The sequence below is a fragment of the Agelaius phoeniceus genome, chromosome 3, assembly GCF_051311805.1.
Source record: "Agelaius phoeniceus isolate bAgePho1 chromosome 3, bAgePho1.hap1, whole genome shotgun sequence".
In the NCBI taxonomy this organism is placed as follows: domain Eukaryota; kingdom Metazoa; phylum Chordata; class Aves; order Passeriformes; family Icteridae; genus Agelaius; species Agelaius phoeniceus.
Window position 1 is genome coordinate 89,754,103 of NC_135267.1, and position 24,246 is coordinate 89,778,348.

General features: G+C 36.9%; 1 protein-coding gene across 2 annotated transcripts in view; it reads left to right on the plus strand.

Moving 5' to 3' along the window:
- SRBD1 (S1 RNA binding domain 1) overlaps positions 1 to 24,246 on the plus strand; it is a 123,443-nt gene that overhangs the window by 53,307 nt on the left and 45,890 nt on the right. For both annotated transcript variants that reach the window (XM_054630032.2, XM_077175833.1), the window contains exons 17-18: positions 8,510 to 8,601; positions 20,019 to 20,101. In XM_054630032.2, coding sequence (XP_054486007.2) covers positions 8,510 to 8,601; positions 20,019 to 20,101 — 175 coding nt within the window. The remainder of the gene's footprint in view (positions 1 to 8,509; positions 8,602 to 20,018; positions 20,102 to 24,246) is intronic.

A 24,246-nucleotide genomic window follows, 5' to 3' on the forward strand; every position in this document is an offset into this window, starting at 1 on the left:
ATCTTACCTCTTGTAAGATCTTGCATGGCTGGAAATGGACTGGGTTAAACACCAGCTTTTGCCATGTGCTATCACTGCAGGGGTTTCTGCTTGGCTGAGCTGAGAAGCTGCTGGCAGGACAGTGTTGGTGACAGCCTTCTGCTCTGGAACTTGCAGATTCCTTTGGTCTGCTGTGTTTCATGGTGTTGAGTCAAGCTTGCCATCTTCACCAGGTGCTTGAGAACCGTGAGGAACAGGGGCTAAAAACGGCTGCTTACTGAGCCCTTCAGTAGGGAACAGTTTTCATAGGCTTTTTGGGGAGCATCATCATCTTTTTGGACTGTTCCATGTTTCTAATGTGCTTCTAGGTGATTTCATTTCAAGATTGTCTATAAAGGTATGAAATGTGAGTGTTTAACATCACCTAGTGTTTCTCTTCTTTTTGAAGCCTGACTGCCAAAATTGTTGTGTTTCTTAGTCTCCCTGTGCTTTCCTCCTGGGTAAAAACAGGTTGGGTAAAATCCTGTCAGTGTTGGGCCACATTTTTTCAATGCTGTATGTACAGTTTGTTCCCTTGAATTCACTGGGATAATTTAGTTATGCAAAACTGCTGAGCACTGTCACAATTGGTCTTGAAATTATAAAGTATATTTATAAAGAGTATACCCATTTCTATGCCTATTATATTTTAGAAGTGGTCTCTAGGGTTTTCATTTCCTATGTCAGTCCTAAAGCCTTTTTTACTTTCCTTTCTTCTAATGGTAATTGATGATTGATAGGTAACTTTTGAACATATTTGAGTACAACCATTTTTCATTTATACTGCTTAGAATTGCATGGTAGTCACATAAAATGTGCTTCTTTTGAGTTAAACTTGTCCTCTTACATTAAGGTAATGTTGATTATACATCATCCATATTGTCACAATTTCTTTTCCTTGGCATCGCTGCAGCAAGGTGATGAGCAGTAGCTAAATTTTCTCTGAAGTTCCTACTGTACTGCATTTTTTTTAAGTAAAAAAAAAAAATTACTTGACTGCTTTTTAGTTGGATAGTTAACTTGGAAGTAGATTTTGGACCTGAAGCTCAGATTTTAAAGCTCTGTGCAAGGGCAGAAAGGAGCTTCAGTTCCAGCTGCTTTATGAGCAATGACAGCACTTGTTTTCTGAAACTGTCAATGAAAGTGGTGGGGGCAGTCACAGGTGACTGTCACCTTCAGTCTTGAGACATGCCACCCTAGGTCTTTCACTTTTCACTGCAGACATGGGACATGTATTTCTTCTGGGGATGAATCCACAGCACCAGTTTTGTTCTGATAACAGCATCTGGCACTAGATTGATTTAACAGGCTCTGAGGTTTGCTCTTTTCAGATATGCGCCTGTACGGCAGCTTCTGTGCAGCTCTGACATGGCCACACGCTGCTGTTGTTTTTCTGCCTCCTAGCACCACGTGTGAAGCTAAAGCTCTTTGACACCTGCCATTTGGACCCTTTTCTTACTGAAAAATGTCATCGTTTTCAGACAAGATGAAGACAGATATCTGATCATTCTTCCCTTTGCAGGGATGTGCTGAGGGCATGGTTCATACACAGCTGAATAAAGGATTCCCGACCGGAGCTATACAGTTGGATTTATTAGTTTAGTATGGTAACTAGTTCTTGATTTGGGAGTTCATAGAGTTTTCTTGTGAACAGACAATGAGGAAGTGTCACATTTTATCTGTTATTGAAAGACTATAATCTGGTATTTCAAATTATTAAATTTTGCATGTTGTTCTTCATCTGAAAGACTGTACTTCGATTCTGTAGGGCAGTTTAGTTTTGCATAAGCATACTAGAAAAATTGGGAAACACAGTATAATTGTAAGATTAAGTGTTATTTTAAGATAAGTCATTTTTAATGATCTGAAGCAACAATACCAACACTGATTAGAGTATCTTGCTAAAGATGGGTTGAAACAGGCCTAATTCTTTCCTCTTGAGTAGGTTCTAAAGCTCTATACTGTCTGCCAGGAAAACCATCAGCTTAACTGATGCTAAATATCATTTGTGGCTGAACAAGAGAGAAATAATTCCTAATGAAAGGATGATTACCTTGAACTTCTGTCACTTCAGCAGCTGCTTGATAAGGTGCTTATTTATTGTCCCTGCTGTGGGGTCAGCAAGCTGTTTCAAATGTAGGGCTTGTAACTGGAAGAGGTGATGCTATTCTCTGTTGTAATCTGCTGTAAAACAGAGTCTCTGGTATGAAATAATGTAGTAGTTTTTACTTCACAAAGTGGATTGAGCTGGTCAAAACCAAATTCCTTTCTTTGCATGGCATAGTTTCTAGTAAACTTCGTAAATTAGAGAACAAATTCATATGTGGCTAGGAACACTGACTTTTTTTTGTTGTTCTGACTTCAAAATGCTAGTTGCAAGCAGAATTTCACCTAATATTTTCTATGGAAACTTACAGAATGCATCTGAGCAACTATGTGGGGTCTGTTTCACTGCTCATCATTTGGTGTGCTCTCTGAAGACTCTTTGTGGGGTTAAATTTTTGTATGTGTGTGAGCTCTGAAGCAGGAGCTGTCCTTTAAGGCTTATGGTGTCCCTCCTTCATCTAATTGAATAGCTGCAACTGTGAGTCACTGTGAGCTTTTTTCTAATACTTTTGCTAAAGATGGCTTTAACAGCTTTTGTCTAGTTTGACTGATTTTGAAAGATGGACTGTCATGTAAGCAACACTTTTATGGAGTGTAGTAACTGAAGGTTTTGAGTGAAGCAATGGAAATTTAAGGAACATTCCTTTCTCATCTAACAGTGTTTTTAGTATTAAATATATTTTGCAATGAAAATATCTCCCTATATATTGTTCACATTTAAAACTAATTATTTATATTATTTTAAAAACACAGATTAATTGGATGCTTTTTGCCTTGATTCTATCGAATAATGATGGCTTTTTAGTAGAATGCTTTTTCATCATCCAAACATCTTCCTTTGCTATACCACTACTTTATTGGTGATGAGGAAACACCATATTATGAATCTTATCTCATCTACCAGAATGAACAGGCTTTTTAAAATCTCTTTGACCTTTTTATTCTATGAATGCAATATTCAGTATATACCAAAACCTTTTAATCTTGAACTTCCATGATTTATGTTTCTCATATGAAGAAAAGCAATGGCATAGCTGTGTCAGAGCCAGGGTCTGTCAATCCTGGTGTCCTGTTGTTCCTGTGGCAAAGCGCCTGTGGCTGCACAAATCCCAGCCCAGCCTGTGCTGTGCTGCAGGCTCCAGGTGGCCACAGTCACCACCAGAGGTGGTGGAGCACTCGTGTGCCCAAACGTGAGTTGCAGGGAGGGGCAGGTAGCTCTGCCTTGGGTCATGGTGAGGAGCTGAAGGGGCTGCTCAAGGTGCTTCTGCCATTTGCAATGTCCTGCTTGACAGGAGCAGGAGGAGCAAGACAAGGCAAAATGCAAATGAGGGGTTATTGCTGTTTCCTGTGAAGAGCTTTTTCAACCTGCCCTAGCTGGTTCTCATTAGTCAGCAAATATGGGTGTGTAGGGGAGACATGTAACAGCAGATGCAGGCATCCTATTTCTGTAGTGTAACTCTCAACCCTTTTGGGTGTTAGGCTGTTCAGGAACTATTTGTGACATCTGTGTTTCCAGTAAGGCCCAGTGGATTTCTCATTCATGAAGTAGCCCAATCTTCTTTTGAGTATGTGCTTAATTAAGTCTTCTTTGCCCCCTTCTTAGTTGGTTTTAATCATGACATCTGTCAACATAATTGAAGCTTGATACATTCCAACTGAGTGTCTAAATGCAGTGTTCTTTCCTAGAGAATATTCTGTCATTTTATTTGTCATTATATTATTTTATTTTATTTTTCTGTCCCAGGTGATTCAAACCCCAATTATTTTAGTAAATAGCACTGAATAAACCTTTGACTTTTTTTTGCTGTTGTACTTCGTGGGAACCTCTGGCTTTTGTAGCCACAAGTTTATGAACACATATTTATCAATAAATATGTAAAAAGTTGGATTAGAGGAATTAGCCACAATTACTAAATGATGATTGTGAAGGGAGGTCTTGTGGCAGATCATAATTTTATGGCCAATTACAAAAATCTTGACCCATTCTGAGGTTGACATACCCTTTGCTTTTAGAGTGACCAGGATTTTCGTCCAAGTAATAAGCACCAGACTCTTCTTTGTACTGGTATTTTAATGGATGGAAGTTGCAGATCAGGAGTTGGAAGTGTAGGAGCAGCAAGTTATGTAAGGTTGGATAAAGTTGCCTTTTGCTTCTCTGTAGGTTATTAATCCAGTGTTGCATTTGATTGTAGGGAAATAACCTCAATGTAATATAGAAGTCTGAAATGTTGGTAAGGTTCTTGAAAATGTCAGGAAGATGCATTCGTCTTTAAACCCACAAATGTCTAGCCTGATACATCTTTTCTTTATTATACGTACATTAGATGTTTTATATAGCTTTGAAAATGTTTACAGTGAAAACTTACTACCTAAGAAACCTATGTGTTTTAAAAATTGTAATTTAATTAAACCACTGTTGTTACTTAGCTGCTTACTTGTAATCTTTATGCATTTTGTAGGGATGTAATAGCTTTGTATTTTTAAAAGAGTAAATTGTAAGTGTTCTTATTTTTTTTTTTTTTACCTTTTACGAGAAAGGCTCTTTTTCCTCCAAAAAATGGAAGATGGAAAATCTGAATAATCTTTTCAGATCAAATAGGCGATGCTTATTTAAGCTGAGTAAGAAAACAACGTACTAATGTTCAAAGGCTCCCTAAAGTATTGAGTATAGGTGGCATGGTCTGTAGCATAAAGCTGAGGGCCCACCAGGTGGCGCTGGTGGAATACATTTAATGTTGCCTCGGCTACTTAAAACGTGTCTTTAACAACTGTGAGTGAGATGGGTGCAGTACAGGAAAACTTAGTTCATATGCAACAAGCCAGTTTGTACAATTGAAAAGAATACACTGTGATATTGTGTCCTGGCTTAGTGATTTGGCCACTTTTAATTTTTATAAATTGGATATAAATGCTGAGGAAAAACCCCTTACCTATAGGATGGCTATGTGGGAAGTGCAGTATGGGACTGTAGTTCCAGATCCTTTACCTACTTGTTTATTAATTCAAAGAGAAGTTTATGAAACTTGTTCATTCATGTCCTAGAAGCTCATTGTATCTTATCATAACCATGTGCTTATTTACCTACTACATACTGACTTTAAAAAGCAAATTAATTTTTCACTAAAGCTGTTTCAGATGTTTTGATTTGGTCAGAATCTTTCCTCCTAAGGATTGCACAGTAATGGGGGTCTCATTATGGGGCCAATTCTTTTGATTTTGTCTGCTAAGTGACTTAAAAAGTTAAAATAGAAACAAATTCTGAAGATGCACAAGATCTTAATACAATTTCTCCAGCTCTTATGAAGTTGGGGTTTTTATGACTCTTTTGAGAATTGTATCCATTATAGAAATGGGAAGAGGAGATTGAAGAACAGTGTGGACCACAGTAGTTTGTAGTAAATTTCTGTTTCCTACTCATTTGAGCATGTTTGGTTTTCTCTTAATATGCCCTGACATAAAATATATATACACATTTAAAAGACATGATTTAGAGCATTTAGCAACGTTTAATTAACTTAAATTGTCTATAAAGCCATTCCCTTTTTCAAGAGAATGATGAGAATGTGGAAAACATACGAAATGTCAGTGAACCAAAGTGACTGTCTTCTGTCTAGTCAAAAAGTAAAAGCCAGAACATCTGCTGACAATCCCTAAAGCTCGTAATCTTAGTATGTCGACCAAGCTAAATGTTTTAGCATTCTGTGTGCCATTGTCACATTAGTAGCCACCTCCCTGTAGCCGTATCAAACCATGTGATAGCTGCTAATAGTTCTGTAAAAGTTTGGTTGGCTGTTGTTAAATGAACCAGAGGATGGTTTCTTGGGAGTGTGTGTCCTTAACGTCTTTAATCTGGGTTAAAGATTTATTTAACGTCTGGGTTTTGCTGTCTTGGGCAGAGCAGTGTGAGGTTCTGTGTGAGTGGAAATTCTTGCTCCCCTTTTCCATGTCTGCTCCACCAAAAAGAATAACTGCATAGAATAACTGCATGTGTATGCTAAACCATCTCAGAGTGGATCTCTGGTATCCAGTGTATGCTGCTTCTTAAAGTGCTTTTTATATATCTTTTTTTCTTTCTTGAGATAATTTTTCACTTGGCTTCTCTCTTTCTCCTCACTGAGTGTATAAATGTTTTTGCTCTTGAGGAAAGGAAATACGCTTTTTTCAAATGTTTCTGTCTCCTATCCTGAGTGTTAATTTTATCTACTCATTTTAGCAAGGAGTTTTTGTACTGCCTACCTAAAATTTGGCACAAGTCATATATTACCATAGAATGGCAGTGTTGGTGCAATCCTTCTGCTTCTGCAAATCATCCGTGTAGTATCAATGAGAAACAGTAAAGTATCGAGTGTGTTAAAATTCCCATCAAGTTCACATCAGTTTGTTCACTGTAGAAAATGCCAGGAGAGGATCAAGCAATAGGCTCTGTTCAGTAGTTCAGTTTATAGTACAGCATTGTGAAAATGCCTGCAAAACACTGATTAAAGAAAAATAAATCTAAAATTCTATTGCTTAATATATTACTATATAATATATATAATTAATTATATTATCAATGTATTAAATTTAAAAATTGTATGTGGGCTAAGGTTTGGGATCTGTTGGAATACGAAGATTGAAGAGAGATTAGTGAAAAGCTGTTCAAAGTGTGTGCTTATGTGTGGTTTTTTGGAAGCAATATCCAGAAAGGGAATGCTTGCCAGATGCAGCCTTTATAAGGTGTGAACAGGTTAAGAAATACGTTCTGCTGCATTGTTCTTTAAATTACTTGTTCATCAGAGAAATCAGTTTTATGAGTCTTCTGTCAACATCTTTATGTTCAGCAGTTAGGTTTTTGTGATACGATCTTACTTCTGAGCCCTGTGATGGGAATGTTTTATGAATGTCATTTATAGTGAAGGAGTGCTCATAATACTGAATCTTTTTGAAAGATCATGAAATAGTTTCATTTTCACTTGCCCTATTCACCTGGTCTGAGGATTTTTTTTTCTCCATTTGAATGGGTCTGGAGCTACATTAATCTTAAAGATAGCAGTATTTTATTCTCTGTATTTATTGAAAGATCCAGTCTGTTTGTACTACTGTTCTTTAGAGTTTTGGGTACCTTTAAAATCTGACTTGTGTGTACAGCACTCCACCAAATTCCAGTTTTGACTGGGGAAGAGGGGAATCTGTAAAAAAACCAGTAAGAAATTCTTACCTTTTTTGTTTGCATTTTAGACTATTTACTGTTACTGTGCTTGGAACATTGAATGGGAATATATTTAACCTCTGAGCTGTTCTCCAGCTTTTTCTAAAGGGAGTGGTTTCTAGGTATCAGTTTCTTTATGTAAAAATTTGACCTAATAAATGTTCCTAAAAGGAAAATTTATAGTCCAATTTTAAAACAATATAAAGCAAAGTTATGGATTTTTGCTGAAAGGTCTGTTTCTTAAGGACTGTGGTTTCTCTCCTTATGGCAAAGATTAGGTTATTTTAAAAGTGGAATAGTAAAAGTAAAAATAGTTCTGAAACTGATAGTATTAATCTCCAGAGCAGTAGCTGTATGATGCCATAATTATCAACCTGAAATTCCAGTTCTGTTGAAGTTATTTGAAAAAATATACTGTTGATTCAGTGGTGTCAGAATTTCACAGCTGAAAATAAACTTAGACTGTGAATACTTGATTGCAGTTTTCTCTTGAGTGGAACTAGAGCACTTGAAGGGTTTTTAATTATGTGTTTGATTTGAATTGCTGAGTTTATCATCATTACTGAATGAGTTTGAGGTGTATGGTATATAAATGAAGTTTAAGTTCCTGAAGACAAGCAATCTATTTTTCTTTGGCGATGGCAGAGAGAGCTGGGAGAAGACGGTACGGAATGCTGCTGAGAAGGGAGCCGCAGCTCAGTGGCTCAATCTGTATCAAGCTGGGGCTTTTTGAGTGTTTTAGGGCAGCTGGCTTGAGGCAATGTGTGTGAATGCTCATGGCTTGGATTCAAGTGATACCTTGGACTTTAGAATGTAGGTATTTTAATGAAATTGTCAGGTAGGTTTAATTTTGTTTATGGAAGCTGGTTTGCTTATTTACTTCTGTAACACTTGTTTCTTGTATTCATTTTCTTTCCTCTTGTAAAGATTGAGACAGGGACTGAGATTCGGCACAGTGTGTGTTTATAATAAGGCCAGAATTGATAAAGAATGAATGTTGCAGGTCAGGGAGGGGTGGTTTTGCTTAAATGGGGATATTTTCCTTTGTACCGACTTACTTTTGTAAGCATTTGGTTTATTCAAAACCTGATGCTTTAAAAAAAAAAATCTGTATATTCAGTTAAGTCACTTGCAAGGTCTTTCATGTGTGTTTTTCAGCTGTGTGCTGTTTTACATATTTGCTGTTTTATTTTTCAGCATTGTCAGTGAAGCGGGAGCGTCGATCTACAGTGTCAGTCCAGAGGCGTCCAAGGAAATGCCAGACCTAGACCCTAACCTAAGAAGTGCAGGTATGAAGAGTATTTCATTTTATCACATTTCAACATGGAGCTCAAGTCTCAATTCTCAGCCTGTTTTGTTTATATTCTTAAATCAAATAATAGCCAAAAGTAGAAAAAAGTTTTGGATATTTTGTTTCTAAACCTTTAATTATTCTGTCATTTCACATTTGAAGTTCTAGACGTGCAAGTGAATGACATCACCTTCTCCTAATGCCTGTAATGTAAAGATCCTTGTGGATGTATTCCTTCAACAGGCTGGTGCAGGAGAATTTATAGCAATGAATAGAACCAATGAATTGCATGAACGTTCACAGTTGCACATGTCCTTGCTCACAGGGGCTTGACCTTCCCTCTTCTCTGTGTGTACATAAATATCTCTAGCAATATTTAAACCATTCAAGGGCTGGGAAAACAATATAAAACTAGAGCAGATAATTTAAAGTTGTGCATTTGTTGTGATGACTGGAGTCTTAATGTAGCTGAATAGTTTTCAGGAAATATTGTTTAGGTTTTGTGTTTAAAAAGTTATCAACTTCAGCATAAATGTCACTGAGGTCCAACATAGCAATTGGAAATGTGCAAGTGTTGCCACTTTATAATTTTAAGTTTTTGGTTAAAGAGTAGTCTTTAGAGATCAAATTCCTAGCAGCTCTGTCCGTGACCAGATTCTACTCACGGATTTGTTTTATTCAGATACAGCTGTCTCTGAATTTGTTTTATTCAGAGTCAGGTTTGAAGTTATTTTTCTATTACTTCACTTATGTATTTTTAATTGTGTGTCTTTTTGTATTTTTTTTTCATCTACCTTATGGGTTTTTTTGTTCTTAATTTTTCTCCAGTTTGCTGTCATACTCAATCAAATATAGCGTACGGGAAAATGCAGCAGCACTTGTGTATAAAACTTTTCCAGTCAAAATTATAGTGTTCTTAGATTTAATGTTTTTCTAGCAGGTTACTGGCCTGGAAATCCTTTGGAGGGTATAGATCAGCAGAAAAGAATTCTGACATGGTATACAGGGGTAAAAATTTATAGAATTCCCCATGTTTCCCTTTCCTCTTATTTCCACAAAAGGGAAAGTGTTAACTTGATGTTTGAAGTGAATGTTTTTACAGGAATGTTCTTGGAATGTCTGTATCAGCCCTTTCATTTGCAGGAGAGGTCTCTAGCTTCTTTTTGCTTGACTCCCTTTTCCCTGCCTGTGAACAGACTCCGTTGTGACTATTTCTTCCCTGGGCCACAGAGGTTTTAAATGTGTCATGGTATGGCCAGAGCAAATATTAGGCATGTGACATTTCTGTATTTGTGACAGATAGCACTAGCTTTCCCTTGGGTCACAGTTTTTATGGTGCTGATGTATTAAATATAGTTTTAAAGTTGATGCAAATGAAGAAAAAACACTGAAAAGGAGGAAATCTAATTATTAACATTGTCTTTCCAGGTGTACATGTTTCTCATTTTCTTCAAAATTATTTTTCAACATTCCAGACACTTTTTAGTGTTGTGCATCAAATGCAGTGAAGTGAAATCAAATTTTTAATATATGATCAATTCAAATATTAATTACCTCGAGTTCATAATTGCTCCATTATTACTAGGATTTTCTTCAGCCTTAATTTAAGTGCTCTTGCATCTGGTTTTAAAAGCATCAGCAATTTTACCATGCTGCAGCAGTCCCACAGAGTGGATAGAAATTGAAAAAGGGGAGGATAGAAATTGAAAAATAATTGCATAGTACGATGGCCATTACGAAACTGACAGCTAGAACTATCAAGGTATTCTAGAATTTTCAGGCTTTCTTCCTAACATCTTTTGGTGTCAATTTGTAATTAGCTGTGCTAAAGCTATGGATGTTTTCTTGAAGTTGAGTGTAGAAATGGTACATAACATTAGAGGGAAACATTAACTGATGTTTGAGGCTTTTTCAGACTTTTTTCTTGACTAGCTTACTTGTATAGTTTCAATTTTCCTTTAATTTGCAGCATACAGAAAAGTGACATTGTGTCAAAGCTGACTTGCTTTTTATTTTAATTGTTGTCTTACATCATGTCAGATTCTGTGCTTACATGATAGCATTTAGTACATTAAAGGAAGCTGACAGCTGCATGATGAAGTGTGACATTTATAGTTAAAATAAAAGGTACAGCTGACGCGAGGTATCTGTGATCTTAACACTATTTGCCACTTTAACATTTTTCTCAACAAAACTTTATAGAAGGTTTTTTGAATGACACAGATAGGCCTATGTTTGTCCATTGAGTACATAAAAATAAAATACTAAATAATACATGTTATATGAGGACTTTCTCATATCTGGAATATTTACAGTGGTGTTTAGCAACTGTTTGTAGTCAGTTTTTGCTTTATTCAAAGAAATAGAAGTTATCAATCCTGATGGAAAAATTAACTTAATAGTTTCTCCTTGGCTGAGTGCCCTATATAGGGGGAAAACCAGCAACCTTCATAATTTCTTGGGGGTGCTAATTAAAGATATTAGTTAATCCAAGGTCTCAACTGTTTTTTTTTCCCCCTTTGAGCTGTCTTTGAAGGTCATGGATGACAAGAGTTTGTAATAAATGATTGAGAAAGATCTCTTTTTAAACCAATGCTGTATATACTGTCTGTAGAGGAAAGTCTTTATACAGCACTTTTAGCCAAAATTGCACTTGCTTAAAAAAGAAAAAAAGCTTTTCTTAAAACAATTTTCTGTTAGCTACAGTACAGGGAATTAAATAGGGTCTTTCCAACTTTACAAGTGTTCTGAATATTTTATGAAAGTGCAGAAGCTTCTGTACTGCTACTGCAATTCCTATAAAATCTTGTGGAGTGGGACTCAGCTAAGTAGATAGTAAAGAGCTTGATGAAACCTAGTTACTTGTGTCTGAGTAGAGTGAGAAGGTATATATCCCCGTCCGACTGTCATTGTAGGATTAATGAGCAGAACAGCTATTTCTCAGCCTCACAGAATTAGGAGATAAGAGGCTTACAGGCCAGAGCAATAAAAGGATTTCCTACTTGAAGATTTGGAAAGCTAACAGGGCAAGCATGTGTCATGGTGCATGCACAGGTACGATCTAGTATGGAAACTGTGTTGTTTCTAAGGGATGTTTTCTGAGGATAAGGAAGAATCTGAGAGAGCCAAAGGTCACACAGCACAGCTTGCCTTAGCATTGTCAAATCCCATCTGCTTGTCTCCTCTCCACAGGGCAGAACACATTGCATTATTGTACACTCAAAGTTCAGCACACCACTTGCACTTTTCCTTGCAAAAGAAAGCCTCGTAGGCTTTGAGGGCTTGTTAGGACTTTCAGACTGTTATGCTACAGGGTTTCATTCCCTGGGGTCCTGTTAGAGACACAGAGTTCAGAGCTGTCATACTGGCCAGCAAGTAGAAGGTAAAGATTGGAAAAAATGTAATTTCTTTTGACTTTATCTTAAGGAAAGTAAAACAATTTGATGATTAGATGTGTGGGACATAGTGCCTGGATGTCTACTTGAGCTAATTTCTTCATCTTCTTGAAAGAGCACTGCTCCCCTTTGGCTACTCAGGAGAGAAGGTCATTTTTCAAAAACTTTATTGTTTTATTGAGTCCTATGGTTAAAACATTCACACTGCTGTCGAAGTGGGAGCTTTCTTCTACAGCTAGTTAGAGAGAATTGGTGAAAGTTCTACAAGCTTTCAGAAGGGAAAGTAAGCACTGAATTCTCATGCATCAAAACATTTTGTCAGCCCAATGTTAAATTATGTGGCGTGCAATTAGAGCAGTGTGAAATGAAATCCTATTTCATCTCTCATCTGTTGTGTTCTATAGCATTTAAAATGAGTTTAATTATACTTTTGAAGGGATGGAGAACAGAGAACCACACTGTGGTGATGAACAAGCAGTGGTTAGAAGCAAAAAGGGTGGTGAACAGCAGTAAGATGTTAAAGATAGAACGTGTTAATGATAGTAATATTAATAAACTAAAATAACAGTAATAGCAATAATTAATTCTTAATTTATAATAATAATATAAGTAATTAGTAATAGGAACAAGAGGATCTTGTTACTTGTCTCTCCATAGGACCCAGTTCCTACTATTGAGCAGAAGCTCATCTCAAGGTGTGGGCTAGGCTCTACAATTTAAACAGAAATTATAGGGAATCTGTGGGTTCTATTGAAAATCAAAAACCCGTCCCTAACTGCAGATAGTCTGGAAATTACTAACTCTCTCACAGCTGGGCATGAACATGTGCCTATTGAGAAATAGAAAAATGGGCTTGAATTACCTCAAACCAGTAGCACAATCCTGAATGGGTCTTTACATAGATGTTAGAGATGTTTGTAGTCTCGTAGTTTTCTTGTTGTTCTAGACAAGAATTGAATGTTTTCTAACCTGTGTAAACCTCAGGGTATGTGGGAGAGGTGGTGTATTATCATTAACACCCTGCTTACTGGCACTGTATTTCCTGCTTACTGGCACCTATTTCCTCTGGAGCTGTAGAGCTCAGGAGTGGGCTGGAGTTTGATCTTCTGCTACCTGCAAGTTTTACATGCTCTGGTCAAGATGCTTTCCCTTAGCATAGAAGAGCTATGAGAATCATTCACTTCCCCCCTTCGGGTGTAACTCTGTGCATGTGTTGTCTGTGTATTTCCTTTTGGAGGCTTTGTTGCTTCCTTGAAGTGTGGAGCTAGAGGAACGAGCAGTACTAGGATGCTCTTCAATTCAAGGAGTTTTGGTTTCCTTTTAATACTGGGATTTGATGTGTTATTTGCCAAAGCTGCTTTTCTTACTACAGGCATAGGAAAGAACATTCTGGTCCCTTACAAAAGGTTAATATTTGTTCTTGATACCAATGACTAATTCTTCTAACGTACAGATGACGAGCTCTTGTAAGATTAGAACTTCAAGTAATTTTTTACTTTTAGCAGTAACAGTAACCAATGGCAGTGTAATGCAGTTAGTATCAGCAGTGTGAATATGAAAAGGATATTGATGATACCTACCTTTTAAGCTGAACAGATGGGGAAAAGTTTTTTTGGAGTTTTTATCATCTTCTGAGACTAACTCATTTCTGTGACAGAAAAATCACATGAGGCTTTAGTTAAATGCTTACATGTCCCCTGTCTCATCCTAGATAAAATGGATACTATTCTGTGATACAGAAGTTACTAATGCTTTAGAAAAGTGTTTTGAGTGTGTTTCTAAGAAAAAATATTGACTTTAAAAAGCTGCATTGTAATATTCACTTGTCAAAGTTTTTCTCTTTAAACATATTTCTAACTTTCTTGTATTCAACCCACCTCTTTTAAAGATTTTTTTTCTTGGTAATAAATAGGCAGAATATTGTCATTCATTATTTCATTAATCTTAGGCAAATAACAGATTATCAGTTTTATGGAGTTAAAAGTAAACTAAAATGTAACCTTTTTAAAACAAAAACCTGCTCACTTGCTACAGAAAAGCTTTGGATGAAATGCAGCTGTTGAACAGTTGCTTAAAATAAATTGCATACTTTAAACCCACCAAGAAGATATATGAGGATTCAAAACTGTGTCACAAATCCTGACCTACTGAGAAAGAATGCTTAATGAAAAGACTACTGTACGTTTCACTGTATCCTTTGCAAGGAGGGTGAAATTCAGGTCAACAGGATAGAAGGCTTCCAGGACTCAGGAAACCTGAACAATCGATCACTGAGTAAACATTATTGCAGATACTTATGGAGAGTAATTGATCTTGAACACAATAATAGGCTTTATAAAAGGATTTAAGAAGTTGTAATGTTTCCATATCTACTCTGGTATGATATATTGACAGTAATTACTTATGCATTTGTGAGTCCCTGATTACCTAAAGATATTTTTTTTATTTCATTGACATTGAAGTTTCAACCCAGACTTTTGAGTTGGGAAGGTTATTTAAAATAGGAGGGTGGATGAGTTACTTGGATGTTATAGTAGCATGTCTCAGCAAGAGTGAAATACTGAGGTTTCATAATAAAGATACAGAATGTTCTCATTTATGACAAAATTGAAGTTGAACTCATCATAGCTTAATAGCTTGCGGTTGCCATATATTTATTTGTAAAGCATTTATAAAACTATCTACTGCCTTCACATCTGGAAGCTTCACATCTTTTCAAAGCCCAAAACAAATTCTCCCACTCATGTGGAGTAGCTAAGCTGTCACAGTTATTGACTCAGACATATTTTTATACTTATGTGAAGATGTGCATAAAAGGAGGAATGCCATCATCCTGGACCTTTGGCCAAAAATCTTTTTCTGCTTATGGTGTTAAGCAACATTTGAATGCCACTGTAACTGAAAGAAATTGAAACTTTTTTGTTTTTCTACTCTATAAGCATTCTTCCTTTTCATGCTTTCCTTATCTAAGCCTTAAAGCTTTAGCTTTATGGTGTGGCTCTTACATAAAGCAATGCAAAAAGAGAATATTTCAATATGTAGTTGTCTAAATACAGAATTTGGCAGCCTGCCCCTAAAATGGGCACAATACTTGAAACCATAATAAATTTCATCCAGTCGACAAGATTTCCAGCTGCCCTTGCACCCTAAATAGTCTGCATGTCTGATTTGGGTCTTAATGATTGCTTTAGACCTGTTCTGATACTGAAGGGAGGCAGGTAGCCAAAGAAGTTAGCACTAATTCTAGTTTTTTTAGGGCTGGCAGCTGACATGGCCCTTGTATAGATACCATGCAGAGAAATAGTAAGGCTTCAGTGTTGTTTTGGCCCTTCACTGTTGAGTCTGGCAAGTCTTTTCTGTCTTTAGTCTGAAAACTATTGTCAGTATTCCTGAGTGAAAACTCTCCTGTGATTTGTGTGAAAAATGTAGAAATTGCTTGCTGTAGAAATTACTAGAGAAACAAAGTTATGTGATGTATGTTTGAAGAAGATAGTCTTAATTTTAAATTTGTCCATTTGAAATTAGGGATTTGATCTTTAAGACAGGACTAGCCACATAATTAGCACGTTTGTTAGTTCATGAGGACATATTTGCTTATTAGCCATTAGGAAACAAAACATTTTCGTCTAATTCCTCACTTTCTGTGAAGATCAGACACAGAGATTGGCATGAGCTGTGCAAGCAGCTCTTATGGATGTTTTCTTCCACCACAATGGCATCTTCATCACTGACACACCGCTGTCTGCTGGGTTTGTCTTGTCAAATAACCAAAGTGTGGAGTGAATTGAGACTTCCAAGCAGTTAAACTGCTTTTTTAATGAAATGGCAGAATGTCCTATCTAATGACAGGACAGGATTACAGTTTATATGCTTGCTGTAATCTTCTTTATTTCTCATTGCACTTCAATGTGAAATACATTTACATTGAAGTCAGAGGACCACCTTGACCCTTCTGGCCCTTTAAGTGTTAAAATTTTATATAAATTTATTGAAAGGCAGCACAGTATGTTACTTCCAAGTGTTGCAATAATATTTTCATCCAAATTCACAACTCCAAGCTTTGCATTTATGGGGTGTACAAGTCTTCTGGTTATTTTCTAATAGAGGGTCATGTCATCCTGAGTTTAATACCCTCTTTAATATTGATTAGGGTTTTTTTTTCACATTTTACATAGACTAGCATATTTTAATAAAAGCATCTCTCAAACTTCTCATGGGTGGCCGTGCTGATAACTTTTGAGAAATCTCATTTTCTCCTTTTGCCCTGCATGTCATAATATCATGTAATCTTTTTTTGCTTCAGCAAAAGTGAAGAATACCTTAATATCTACAGAAGTAAAAATGCATTACCTGTTTCTTTGTTAGTCTTCTAAAAACGCATGGTTTCTAAAACCCAGTGTAAGATAGTTGAAAATGAAAAATAAATTTTATAAATTTTAGTCTGGATATAGTTTCTAAGAAGGAAATGTCAGACCATCAGGTTTTACTGTCTCTGCTCCATGGTAGTAGATCTGACACTTCTGCAGAGCCCTCATGATTTCAGTAGTACTGTACCTGTTTTGTGAGAGTCCAGCCACTTGGACCAAATGGCCAGAGTGGAGCCTCATTGCCCCCAGAAAAGATCTATCTATTGCAGTGTGCAACTACTCCAGCAAACAATAAACAGGTTTTTCTGAACAAGAGGCAGTAGATGCTAATCTTGACTGAATTTCTGCCTAGAGAGAATGTGGACAACTCTTTGATTTTGCCTACTGTGCTCTCTTTTATTTATTTATTAGAAAAGTTCTGGAGTGAAATTGTGGTTTTAGTGGGAGTTAGGCAGGTCAGCTCTCCTGCTGGTATTGACCATAGGAGCTGCATCCTTAATTGTGGAAATGGCTGTTAGCTGATCTTCCTGCTTCAATATTGTAACTATGAGGCCTGATCCAGGAAAGCACTTAAATGTCTCTGTAACTTTAGGCGTGTGAATAGTTCTGCTCGTTCCGGTGGGAATTCTGGCATGCATCTGTGCTGAAGTGCTTTGCTGGATCAGGTCCTATGCCTCCACTCCTAGGAAAGTCTCCTAGGAATATGACAGCATTGTCAACCAAGCTAATATGACAAAAAGAGTCTAAATTTTACTTTTTAATTGAAGGTTCCCAAGAGAAAGCTATGCTTGGAAAATTCCTGTATCAACCTATCCGTATAGTTGTCTGTTTTTAAAAGATATAATGGAAGGAGATGTGGACAGTGAGAGGTACTTGCTCTCAGCTTATCTAAAATGTAACTTTTGCCATTAGGTAGAACTATAAAAAAAGTTCTCTAAAACACTGTATAGGTATTAAAGAAGCTGAGTTTAATGATGGTTGCTGAAGGACAAATATAGTCTCTGTGCATAAGCATCAGTGCATTCAGAAGAAATACATCGTTGTAAGTGTTTCCTGGTTTGGATCAATACTACTTTCATTGGTGTTTTGTTTCACTTTTTTCTGTCAGGTGGTGGGTTACTATTATTTCAAAGTAATTAATATGAATTATGGTTATAGGAAAGCATTTTGGCAGTGAGCTGTACTGGTGTAAGTTATAACTAGTGTGCTTACACTGATTAACTTTGTGGGGGTTTTTTTGAAGAAGGCATACGTGATTGTCTTTGAATTCAGAACTTCCCTATCAGAGAAGCAGGCATATCAGATGTCACCAGCACAGTGCTTTCTGAGCCTAGCTAGCAAACTGCCTTTGTCAGCATGTTAAAATGGATATTAAAGGATATGAAAACTCCTGCATGACCGAGCAGTGAACTTCATGTTAACTGTACATTTAGCAGTGCAAATCTTTAAAAGTGAAGTCTCTAGTGCAACATTTAATTGATAAACTTTGCAGTTGTGGTTTGAGGAGCCTGCATATCTCTGGCTACTGTTTTGGCTTCAAGTACAAATGTTTAGTCAAGTCCTTTTCTGAAATGCTGTGAAGCCTTTAACACCCTGCAGTAGTGATGGTTGCTAATTAAATTAAGCTGTAAGGATGTTTAAGGACTGGGGCACCTTTCATACAAGGAAAAACAAAACAAAAAAAACTGGAAATGCTCTGCCTAGAGGAGGCTCAGGGGAATCTTGAAAAGGGTTTTAAGTACCTGATGAGAGGGAAGGAAGGAGAGCAGCAGACCCTTCTCAGTAGAGCCCACTGTTAAGACAAGAGGCAATGGCCACAGATTGGAACACAGCAAATTCAGTCTGGACACAAGAACACATTTGTCTATTGTTAGGGTGGCCCAACACTGGAATGGATTGACCAGACGGGTTGTCAAGTCTCCACCCAGCAGGACATGATCTGGGACAACCTGCTGTAGCAAACCCTGTTTCAGCAGGGCTGTTAGAGAAGGCAGCCTGTGTTCTCCAGAAGTGTGTCCAACCTAAACACCTCTGTGAATGAATACATTACTGCTGTGATGCAGCAAAGGGGCCTATAGGTTATTTTATATATATGATAATTATATAATAATTAAAACCATGTTAATGTTTTCATACACATACGTGTATGTTGAAATCAGCTGGTGAACACCAGATATACTTTAAGTATTCCTTTTATAGCATTATGTGTGTTGTTGACCAAACCACTGTGCATATATATATTTACTCCTGACTCCTGTCTGTTCTTCCTCTAAATCTCTCCTGATTTGCTTAAAAATGTATTTAAATGTAAAACACTCTTGAAATGACAGATGTGCTGTAGGGTTGATTGTGGACATAGCTTTTAAAGGCCCTTAGCTTTCTTTGGTCCCACTTTTGTTATTGCACTTATCTCACAAGTGCATGTGGTAGAAAAAAGAGCCTTGGCAATAAGGTTGGGCATTGTTATGTTTGAGTTTTTTTATTTTTGGAGAGGTTTGTTTTGTTTTGAATTTTTGAGTTGGCATGTTTTTGTTTTGTTGGGTATTTTTTCTTTTGGGTTTTGTTCTTTGTGGGATTCTTGGAGTTTAGTGTTTTACTTGTTTGTTTGGGTTTTTTTAGAATCTTTTGTCCTTATTTGGAATGATTTTTTGAATACCTCTAAACACTTCTGTTTTCCATTAGCGTTTACTTCACTTAGTAGAATGAACATTAAGAGCCAGCTAACCTGTTTCGTCTTAAGTCAGGAGGAAAAAAGTTTATAAATGTAATACTGGTAGATAGAACTCCACTAGTTTTATAACTGTGGGAAGAAGCACAGTTTCAAATACTGAATACAACACAATATCTGCAGAATCAGACCAAGTTTATGAATTGATGTTTGGAAGTATGTTTTTGCTTCTGAGATTTTTGGTAAGCAATTGGTTTCTCAATAAATACTGCCTTCAAAAATGCAGTCTTGATTCAACATTTGGATTTAGAAGACCAAAGGTTCTTCCTATATGCTCTTAATGGCATCAGAAACGTTGGAAATTGCTTTTGTTTTTCTTAATGGGGTTATAAGGGTGACAGATTGCAAATTGATGTGGTTTGGTGTGCAGATTAGATTAGTAAAATCCAAAAACCATTTTTGAAGTGAGCACTGAATTTTATGGTTGAATTAGATAAATATATAAATATCTGATACATACCTGAGGAAATACTTTAAGTATTCAGTAAGTCTGTGAACAGATACTGTTATTTTTTTAAAGTGTTTGTTTCTTCATATCTGTGATTTCAGGTTAAAGGTTCTTACAGAGTTTAATGTTAAATGTTACATGTGCATTTAGTATGGATACAAAGGGAAAAATAGAGTGTAGACAGTTTTATTTATTAACTCTGTGGCTCAGAAAAACTTTTTAAATGTCATGATTGCAGTTTAAAATGTCCCTAAGTCTTTGCTGGAATTACTCAAATAAAAAATTTGATTAATGTACATGTGATGTCCTTGTCTAGCAATGAAAAAGTCAATACTACAGCAGAATCCTATTTCCAGGTTAAAAAAAAATTAAATGCATAGAAGATGTAAAAAGACCCAAAACACCTTAGCAAAAGCAATTACATGATTCAGGTTTTTCAGAGAAAAGTGATAGCTATTTTCTAATTCTGTTTTTCAGTTTCGATAGCTAGACGTGTCCAGGACCCATTAGCTGAGCTAGTGAAAATCGAGCCCAAACACATAGGAGTTGGAATGTATCAGGTAAGATAATACCTGTATCATTTAATCTAAGTCAATCTGTCATGATATAGAGCAACACCAAAATGCTGCTTTAAAATTGTCAACTGGTTATGTCTCCTTTAAAAGATGTTTTCAGTTTTGATGGAATGGTAGTAAATGCTTAGAAGTCATAAACTGCCTTTTTTTTAATCTCTACTTTTAATGATTGTGATTGAGACTCTGAAATGGCTGTAGCCAGATGTATAGTCTATTAAAAACATCAAATCAGACAGGTAACCTGATCTGTAAACCTTTCTCTTTTTCTCTATTGTTACAGCAATGGGGTTTTAGCTCTTTGTGTAAAATACAATGAGATATTGATCCTCCATTTAGAAGCCATTAATTTGTACTATTAGGTGCATTCCTTTTTAGAAGTTTGTAATAAAAGGGTTTGTTTTGAAGCCTTTCATTTAGTAAAGCTGAATTGGAAAATGTTTGACAATTGTGATTTTTATACATTTTTGTAGGTTATTTCTGAGAAGAAACTTTTACTTTCCAAGTTTCTTTACAAAGAGCATGATGTTAGGAAGTGGTACATAAGTTATTGTCATTTTACAGCATATTGGCATAGATTCAGGAAAGTATTTATGCATGTGCTAATGTCCTACCAAATAAAGAAACAAACAAAAAAAACCCCCAGAAAATATGGCAGATGCTTTTCTCTGTATTTTTGAAACTATAGAATGAGAGTAAATTTGTGTGACTACAGCAGAATTCAGGACAGAAAGCATAGAACTGTCTGGACCTGTTCTTTCAGGTCAGCTTGTGAGCATTAATGGGATAGAATGCAATTAGCAGCCTAGAACCCCTTACTGCCACTGCTCAAGGTGGTGTAACAAAGAGAAGATGTTAAGAAAATCTTCCAACAAATGTATGCCCTGTTTTGTTTTTACAGAACTGAGGGTCAGCATTTTAGTTGGTTAAAGTAGAATTCAGAACTGCTTTTTTAAGTCCTTCTTGTTTTACCGCCGATGATAGAACATATTAATGTTGCTTGCTAACTGCAAACTTATTGGTAAACCTAACTTAAATAATCTTTTGGTATCAATTATACCATACTCTTTGAGGGAAATTGTATTGAAGGGCTGAAACATTGTAGATTTCTTTAACATATGTATCCAGATTTCAGTAAAAATGTACTTTAATGGTGGCAGCTATAAATATGGGTGTGGTCATCTGGCAAAAAGATGAGCTTCAGTCTGAAGTGTAGTTGATTCCCCTACTTGTGGAGACCCAGGGCTTTAATTTATAACAGTAGCAGTGATATGTTGAAACAAAAATAATGGGAAGTGATACAGATTTTTATTCATCCTTGCTTTAAGTAACGAAGTATTAAAAAAATAACCTTGAAATGCTGGGTTAGCATTTAGAGAAGTTGATTGATTTTTTTAAACAATAGTTCCAAGATGGAATATTTTACTGTTTGCAGTATACTGTGAATTCTTAAGTATTAGTAGCTTGCATTGGTGTGTCTAGGAGATACTGATTGAAATGCATACCATCTCCTGTGGCCCATGTGGACATTGTACAAGCATCCATCTAAAGCAAAAAGACATGGAATTGGTGGTGGTCATATGGTTTTGGGATCATTATACTATGAGATGAATGTTGCAGCGAACAATATTGTGGCAGCGCACTGCAGTCTCAGGGACTGAAGCGGGTGTCATTTACCTTTCATTCATTGAGAGCAGGGTAAGAGCCATGTTCCTGGCCCTTCCAGAGAAGCTTCTTGATCCACTACAGGTGTGTCGTGAGTAAATGCCCAACTGTGTTATTTTTTATTGTCCAAATTGGTTAGATAAAAAGTTTCAGCAAAATAAATCCGAGAAGCCTAGGATAATAGAGGTAAACCTCAAATACTGGTCGTTCCCAGCTATATGCATTTTCAATTTTTGTCATGGTTTGAATAAACCTCTGAGGTAGATACGCATCCTGTTGGAATTCATAAGAATCACCACAGCAGCTAGAGTGTGCTTGTTCAAAGATACATAAATTTCTCAAGCGCTGGATCTTAGCGGCATTACTGAAAGCAAATTTGCACTCTTGAAAACAAAGTCAGAAGGTTTGCTGCCCTCTGGGCGTGACAGCTCTCTTGTGGCACGGGAAGGGAATGGGAGGAGAAGAGGAATTAAGCTTTTCTGTTTTGTCTTTTAGAGAGACAGCCACTTGCTGGTGTCTCAGAGGACAGGCATGGAAAAAGCTGTTTTGTTGTAGAGGGAATCCCAGAGTAATGGCTGATAGAATCCCTCAGATAAAGAGTATTTCAGGTACAGAATTTTATAATATCCAAGGAAACTTGAAAGGTTTTATTACATTTTAATTTATAATCAAAATGCTGGCTGCAGCTTTTTATTAATTTCTGTGATGAAATGTGCAGTGCACAGTCTAGATCAGAAATACAGCAGTCTTTTCATAGAGGTGGTTGCTTTCTTAGGCTGCTGTAACTTTAAACCTAGCATTTAAATATGACCTTTCCTTTCTTAAACACCCTGAAATTGATATCTAAAATCTGACAAATACAGGTTTTGGCATTCTTGTCCTGAAAGAGGGATAGTGATTAGTGTGTCAGCAATTAGGCAGAAGCAGGCTGAGACTGTGCTGCTGCCCATGACCATGAAAGCGGTATAGCACAAGCAACTGATGGTTTCTCCAGGGATGGTTGCACACTCACTGTGTGTTGATCAAAGAGTAAACTCCCTGAGGGGATGGTCCTGCCTTTTCTGGTACACCTGCCCAAATGCCCAAATTTTTTTGTGGTGTTTGTAATGGCTACATGATGCCCTGACTTGGCATAACAGAGGGGCAGCAGTGCACAGCTTGCAGGGGAGTGGAACTGGGGCAGCTGCCTTCACAGCGGCCTCACTGACTTGGGACAGGGCCTCTGTCAGTTTAGGATAGCCAGAGGTCCCAAACTACTCTGCTTGAAAGGCAGTGGCAGAGACAATAATTTGTCTTTTCTCAGAGGTTGAAGTGAAAGACTGGTGAAGCAGACTGCCTGATGAAGGCTGTAGCTTTTGTAATGGGACTGTGATACAGACTGTGATACAGTGTGTGTTCAGCTGAGTGACCCCTTTGGGCAGGAGGTGCTCTGCTGCTGTCAGCAGCGATAGCAGTGCTACAGGAAAGTGAAGTGCTCATGTGCTAAATCCTCTGCTAACAATGTGAACTTGCCCAAAGTCTGTGGAGTGTGTGCCACACAAAGAGAACTGAGTCAAGGGGCTGCATCTTCTCCAATTGCTACTTCCATGGGATTTTCGATCCCTCCTGGTCTCTTGGTATTTAGTGTGCACATTTGTGAGAGTATTGGTGTTCTCTTGTTTTTCTAATGCAACTTTTCCAAGCAAATCTGCTCATTTGGGTGTGGATACATTGGATATGGAATTGCAAGTTTCCAAGTAGTAGGAGATCTGTGTAAATTGAGTCCCATCAGCTGGGATTTGTTTACTTATTTTAGATGAAAAAAAGAATTGAAACTTGGCCACCTGCTTTTATTCTCATTTTAATTTATGATTCTGAGTTTGCGCACTGCCAAGAAAATCAAGTTTGTCAGAGAAAAATAAACAGGCCCCAGATCTCCTAACAGGTATTTCCTTAAACAAAGAGAAGCACAACCTGATTTATTAGAGCCTCTCTCAGACTAAATTCCAATTGCCTAAAGGTCCTTGTCTTGCTTCATCTTTATCTCATTAGGAAAATTGTTCTTTCCTCCCAGACAGGAACCGAGCCAAAATTAATTTATCACCTTCAGGGCATATTAGTATGATTTCTTCTGTAGTTGAACATGAAGATGATGCCCAGATTCTGCCTGATACAGAATATATTTGCCTTGTCACCTCCCCATGCCAGTTCAAAGCTAAATTTCTATTCTGGGAGAAGCAGTTAGTGGCTCAAGACTTTATTATGCTGTACACTGAATTTTGGCGATGAATTACCATTGCAGTTGCAATGATCTTGGAAGATAGAGAAAAGAGCTGAGAACAAAGCTGCTTCACAAACATTGTGGTTAGGGAATTGAATTTCAGAGCAAAGAAAATGAATAAGACAAAAAAACTTTACTCTCAAATAAAACCCCAACTTTTCAGAGATGAGCAAAGAAGCACTAGGCTAAATTTTCATCATAGTAAAGA